General features: G+C 37.8%; 1 protein-coding gene across 4 annotated transcripts in view; it reads left to right on the top strand.

The window, feature by feature from the left end:
• LOC107752838 (retinoic acid receptor RXR-beta-B-like) overlaps window positions 1–4,202 on the top strand; it is an 8,808-nt gene extending 4,606 nt beyond the window's left edge. For all 4 annotated transcript variants that reach the window (XM_016568908.1, XM_016568906.1, XM_016568907.1 and 1 more), the window contains exons 6-11: window positions 938–1,067; window positions 1,452–1,584; window positions 1,665–1,706; window positions 1,842–1,933; window positions 2,507–2,612; window positions 3,988–4,202. In XM_016568908.1, the coding sequence (XP_016424394.1) occupies window positions 938–1,067; window positions 1,452–1,584; window positions 1,665–1,706; window positions 1,842–1,933; window positions 2,507–2,612; window positions 3,988–4,126 (642 nt within the window). In that variant the 3' untranslated portion in view covers window positions 4,127–4,202. The remainder of the gene's footprint in view (window positions 1–937; window positions 1,068–1,451; window positions 1,585–1,664; window positions 1,707–1,841; window positions 1,934–2,506; window positions 2,613–3,987) is intronic.
• The last annotated feature ends 2,466 nt before the right edge of the window (window positions 4,203–6,668 follow it).

Here is a 6,668-nt window from a genome sequence, read left to right on the forward strand (position 1 = left end):
TTTTTTTTGGCGCAGGGTTTCCAAAAACGGTCATTCTTCATTTAAATTTTTATTTCCATACATCTCTACCAGTCCCATCAGTCTCTATGTGTGCTTATTTTCCAGGCAACACTATAAGCATCACATTTGAATTCAGTTTATTTGATGATTCAATGTTGAAAACTTTAGATTTCAATATTTCTCTTCATGAAATGCAATTATTTCTTGACCCAAGAAATAATAAAAATGAGTTCTCATCTCGTGCAGGCGAAGTGGAACAGTCAAAATGCTCAATCCACAGAAACTGCACAAGCTGATACAAGTTTCCTGTTTCCCGAGAGCAGTTTGGAATACTCTGGGGTTTTTGTTGCTTAAGTTAACATCACAACTCGCATAACAAATGGAATACCCTGAGTCAGATACACAAATGAATATATTTTGATGTCACTACCAGAGTATAACCTGATTTTTAACATGCTTTACTTGCGTTACCGGGTTATTGATTTGCATGTAATCTGGTACAATGGGTTATTTCAGAAAGCTAATATTTGGGAGTTATCAGAATATTGGCATGCATGTAAACATGCTCATTGTCAGCAGTTGCCTTGAAATGGAAGTGGCAGAGGTTGGTTAAAAGGTTGTAAGCAATTCTTTTGCAAAGTTATGCCAAGCATTGATTGCTGCCGACTGTTGCCTGGCAAAGTCAGTTTACTGTTGGGTGAAAAACAGCCCTTATTTAAAGTTCTTTAAATGCTGGTATTCCCAGAGCTGGTGTAGAGATTAGGATCTTTTGAATTCTCAGTGTTTGGAGTTGAATATGCCCACAGACAGATTGACAAAGAATAAAGCACTCAGACATTTATCAGTTCACAAATTCTCTTTATGTTGTCCAGAAGTGCCAGAGGCATTTGCTCTTAACTCTCTCCTCCACTGACTCTGTGACTTCTCTGTTCTCCAGCCCAATGATCCAGTCACTAACATCTGTCAGGCTGCAGACAAACAGCTGTTCACTCTGGTGGAGTGGGCCAAGAGAATCCCTCACTTCTCTGAGCTGCCCCTGGATGACCAAGTCATTCTGCTCAGGGCTGGTACGAGCACCTGACATTCTCACACTCATTTTGCTGCTGTCTGTTTGGGTACTGAATGTTTAATCTCTTGTCAGCCTTGTTTAGTGGCCTTGCTAATCAAAATAGAGTTATTATCTAAAATATATGTATATATCAAAGTATTCAGCATTCTGAAGAGGAATAGAGGATGTATACACAGGATGTGTTTTTCCTTTTAAAAACAGCTAGATGGAGTACAGTTGAATAGAAAAGAACCGATAAGTGTCTTAAAATGCAACACTCATGGCACAAGACACTAAAGTAAAACCACAACAATGTGATTCAGTGGCCAAAAAAATAAAACTGAAAATGTATAAATGTACATGAAAATCATTTTACTATATGATTGTGATATTTTTATAACAGGATGGAATGAGCTCTTAATCGCTGACTTCTCTCATCGCTCCATCAGCGTGAATGATGAGATTCTGTTGGCCACAGGTCTACATGTGCCCAGAGAGAGCACTCACAACTTGGGCGTGGAGGCCTTTTTTGACAGGTCACACTGAACTATATGTTTACAACTGTTTAATAATATAGTTATTTTAGAGGTTTAACATGTTCATAATTTCTGTACAGGGAAAGTGCACAGAGTGCAGAGGTGGGAGCCTTATTTGACAGGTAATACTGGCTTTATTTGTGTTTACTTCATACCTGTGTGGATGTTATTTGGTATAGAAGCCCAATACTGTCGTTGGGGTGATTGAGACGTCATTTGCAGAATGGTTATTAGTCTTATTTTTTACACCTCTGCAGGGTGCTGACTGAGCTGGTCTGTAAGATGCGTGATATGCAAATGGACAAAACCGAACTTGGCTGTCTGCGTGCCATAGTTCTGTTTAACCCAGGTAAGCATTTTTTAGGTTTATCTAAAAATTATTTAGAAGTCAAAAGTCAGTAATGGTTTGATCAATATTTCTGCATTTGACTTGTTTCTTTTTGTTGATTGATTGATTGTAATTTTTCAGTGGATAGTTTAAACTAAAAAAAAAAAAAAAAGATAATTTACTCACCCTTATGTTGTGCTAAACATGTTTGACTTGCTTTACTCTGCGTAAAACAAAAGGAAGATATTTTTGAAAATGTTTTTTTGTCCATACAGTGAAAGTCAGTGGTGTCCAATGTAGACTTGTGCCGGTATTTGGTAATGCGATATATCACGGTAATGAATATGCATGTTGTTTTGGCCCCAACTGACATTCATTGTATGCATAAAAAAGGTTAAACAGTTTTATTATCAGGTAAAGGTCATTAACAATTTAGGTAAAACCAGACTGGCACATCAAAATATTGGCCCACTACTTTGAACTCACTGTGTATGTAAACACTTTCACTGGCATTTCGGTAGCATATATGTTATACTCTCCTTTGACATCAAAGAATGGTGTATGTTTGTGCTAAACATTTCCATTGTTTCTTAGATGCCAAAGGTCTGACTAGCAGCAGTGAGGTGGAGCTTCTCAGAGAGAAAGTGTACGCGTCCCTGGAGGCCTATTGCAATCAGAAATACCCAGATCAGCAAGGGAGGTGAGTATTTTCGTACAGAAATTAATTCCCTAAAAGCCTACATAGTATTTCAGTGTCAAAACCTGAGTTTTATTCGCCCAGCTTTCGCAATCCAGTTTAAGCAGATGCTGAAATTTATATTGTGCATACAAATAAATTATGCTATCGGGCAAGATTAATTCTAGTCTCGCTGACCCTCAGAATTAATCTTGTGTTGTGACTTTAAGGCTACGTTTACACGACAACGATGTAGTCAAAAACTGAAAAGTTTTTCCCTTGCGTTTTTAAAAAGTTTCACGTATACATGACAACGTTTTCAAAACGATTCGCATTTACACATATCCGCGAAAATGGATAAATTAATAAATAGGGCCTAACATTAATTATAATCTATTAATTGGTAACTAAACAGCTGCTGGTCCCCAGTAACTTCCATAGTAGGGAAAAAATATAGGCTACTATCGGAGTCATTGGGGACCAGAAACTGTTTGGTTACCCACATTCTTCAAAGTCTGTAAACGATGACAGAATTTAAATTTTTGGGTGAACACCGTGAGCAACTGAAATGCTTCTCTGCAAACTACACGTTCATCATTAGTTACTGTACCGACCCGTTGATAACTTTCCCATTCAGCCCTACATCTGGAGAGCCTCTTGTGTTCAAAGGGCGGACCGGGCGGACGTGAGGCACGCAGGTTTACCGCACGCTGCGTTCCATGTGAAAGAGCCTTACCGGCGCGCGTTCTGGAGACTCCGTCGCAATGGAAACAAAGACGCCAAAATGCAATCACGCGCAAATGAGCTTCTCTAATACTTCTTATGAAATTTATTTCATTATAATTGCTATTAGTATTATCCACCCTGCAAAATCCTTGGCCTTTGTAAAATACGGGACAAATCGCGTCCTGTATCGATTTGATAAGGGACGCATAATTTTGCATGCCGTATTATTCGCATGGCAAGCCTACGTACTGCGCATGTCTACATACCTAACACGTACTACGCATGTGCATGACGTCACCGTTTTCAAAGATTCCCGTTTTGGGTGTTTACACGGAAACGACAACGGTGCCGTTTTAAAAAACTTGCACTTTGAAACCCGTTTTCAAAAATATGCGTTTTCAGTCCCCAAAACGCCGTTGTCGTGTAAACGAACAGTCAAAACGCATAAAAAGTATCCCGTTTTTGGATGAAAACATTGTGTAAACGGCCCCTAAATCTACTACACGTAAATGATCTCTTTTCTGATTTACTGACATTTTTGTATGTGAAATCCTCAAGCGTAGTTCACAGTCATTCATAGAAGTCATAAGCAGTCATGTTACCGTTACATATAGTTGTGAGAGTATGGGAGGTGCCAAAAAAATTAAATAAAAATCGCCTCGCTTGCTTACAGGTTTGCCAAGCTTCTCCTCCGACTTCCTGCATTGCGTTCCATTGGCCTTAAGTGTCTGGAGCACCTTTTCTTCTTTAAACTGATTGGAGACACCCCCATTGACACTTTCCTAATGGAGATGCTGGAGTCGCCCCACTAGCTGCGTCAGAGGAAGATTGTGAAACAGGGTTTTTCTACCCTAGGTCCTGGAGATAACTGTGACTGCACTTTTTCTTCCCAGGTATATATATAAATATAACAAGTTTAAAACTTAAAGTTTTTAAGTATGGAAGCTCCAGTTACCTGACTGGTTTAGATAAGTGGGGTTTACGTTTTGTTAGAAGCATTTGAGGCTTTTAAAACACTGTGGATGATAAGCTTTAATCGTATGTAAGTGTGCTTCACCATCTCTTAAATTAAGAGTGCTTTCTTCCTAATTTATTTTGCCCCGACCTGTAAGGACTGGTCAAGTGGGCGGATAAATGAATGAATTCATTCGGTATTATAGATTTAAATTGACATTTACTTTGCTAGTGTGAGAAATCTGGCAAATAAATCTATATGCAATGAAGCTTGAAATGATGCAAAACAGAAAAGACGATGTATAATCTCCCAAAAATGTACGTGATATTGTGCAATGTTAAGCCTAAATCCAGAGGTGGATGTGAGGGAAATGCAAGCACTCTTTTTATTATCTCACGCACTCATGTTATTATCACATCATGAGTGCCTAAACGACATATGCTTGATATATGTTTTTTTTTTTTTTACGTTTGCAGAAAAAAGGACAAACAAAAAGATGAATTTCTGTTTATGTCATCAGCAGTTATTGTACGAAGCAGGTTGATTTCCTTTCGTTCTTTTTGTTTTGCCTGAAGTGTCCTAGGCTGAAATTGTCTTAAACCTGCATTGGTTTTACTAGTTAACTGTCAGTTAATACACTCTCTTCTCTTATCACATATCAGGTAACTGTATAAGAGTGATAATTCCTCAAGTAAACTGCACTATACACAAAAAAAATGTCATTCCTATTTTTTTGTGACCATTGTCAGATAAAAAAAAAAAAATTACTTTTGGTGCTTCGACATTTGATATTACAGCCCTAAAAAGTGCACATGTAAAACTGCAAAAAGAAGTACAGCTATCTTCAGCTTTATAGAGATACTAAATCAGAGCAGTATGAAAGTTCATTAGTGTGGACTTGCTGTTTGTATTTGGAAAACCTTCCAACTTTAAATTTCTACAATTAATTTCTTCTAGTACTCTGCAGACCCTATTGTTCAGGGACATTGTGTAGCTATTGTGTAGACATAGACAGGCTAGGAATCGATATATATTCTCTTGCTTTTATCGCTTTCTTTAGTTTGTAGTTGGCATACAACTTGCAGAAAAGACATAGTTTGCACTGGATTTTACCATGAATCCTAGACTTTGGATTTTGTCTTTTATTTCCTTTCTGTGATCTGAGCTTATTTGGTTTTCGTTTCTTTTTGACCTACCATTGATAATTTAAAAAAAATGTTTTGCTTTACCATGGCATCTTTCTGTTCTTGCTGAAAAAGTTATGGGGACAAATGCAAGCTCACTTTTGCCATAGATATATCTAACAAACAAACAAACAAACAAACACACAAGGTTGTTTTTGTATGGTCTTGTACAACCAACATCTTTACTGCATTAGGCATGTTACATGTCTGTTGTTGCACTAAAATTGTCATACAATTATGATTGTAATGAGATTCCATCAGTTTCGATGTTGTCACAGCTCGTTTTAGAGGAGCTCTGTGACACTGCAAAAGAACCATCTGCTGTACATGGCCCTAAATAAAGGTGGTGATATGTCTAACAACTCTGTTCTTGGAGAGTTTGTGTGCGAGTTGCATGCGCTATACTTTTCAATTGATTTTTTTTTTCTGGTAATCTCACAGTGTGACTTTGTATCTCGCATTGTGACTTTATATAAAAAAATGCTACTTTATTTTCATAATTGTGAATTTACATCTGACTTAATCTGATAATGTGACTATACCTCCCAACTATAATTGCAACTATACCTCTCAAAATTTAACTTTTTTTTTTTGTGTAATTGGAACTTTACATCTCAAAACTTTGGCAATATTTTATAAATTAACCAATGTTATGCGACTAAAACGTAACCTTTTGCCTCGCGATAAGTCATGGCAACAGATTTTGGTGGGATTTTGGCTATATTTATTCAAAGGAGGCGTATGCGTATGCGTGTATCTTTACAGAAGCAGCACAGAGAGCCGCTTCAGAAACGTGCGTGGCGCGGCTGCATTCTGGAATAAACACAAGCATTGTGGCCGCAATCAGCTTCAGTGGCCGTATCAGAGCCACACTGCACCGCAGACGTGTGCAGTGTAAATTGTCTAAGCATTAATGGTAGGGAAAGCCCCCTTATACTGGAGAGCAGCCACGTATGATGTGTTTCTTGGAGGTTATAGTACATTGAAGAATGATCATATGACTTTTTACATACGCCATGTAACCTGTAAATGCGAAAAAGCTGTTTCTATTGCAGTTTTGCGAATTATTCCTTTTTCGCATTGCCAGAAAAACCACCTCATGCGAGCGTAAAAACTTTTTTGCGATATATGGGCATTTTTGCGAAATTGACGCGTTTCCATTAAGCGTATTTTCAATTCGCAATTTCAATTTGCGCAATTTGAAGGGTAATGGAA

The sequence above is a fragment of the Sinocyclocheilus rhinocerous genome, unplaced genomic scaffold (genome assembly GCF_001515625.1).
Source record: "Sinocyclocheilus rhinocerous isolate Xijiao unplaced genomic scaffold, SAMN03320098_v1.1 scaffold771, whole genome shotgun sequence".
In the NCBI taxonomy this organism is placed as follows: Eukaryota; Metazoa; Chordata; class Actinopteri; order Cypriniformes; family Cyprinidae; genus Sinocyclocheilus; species Sinocyclocheilus rhinocerous.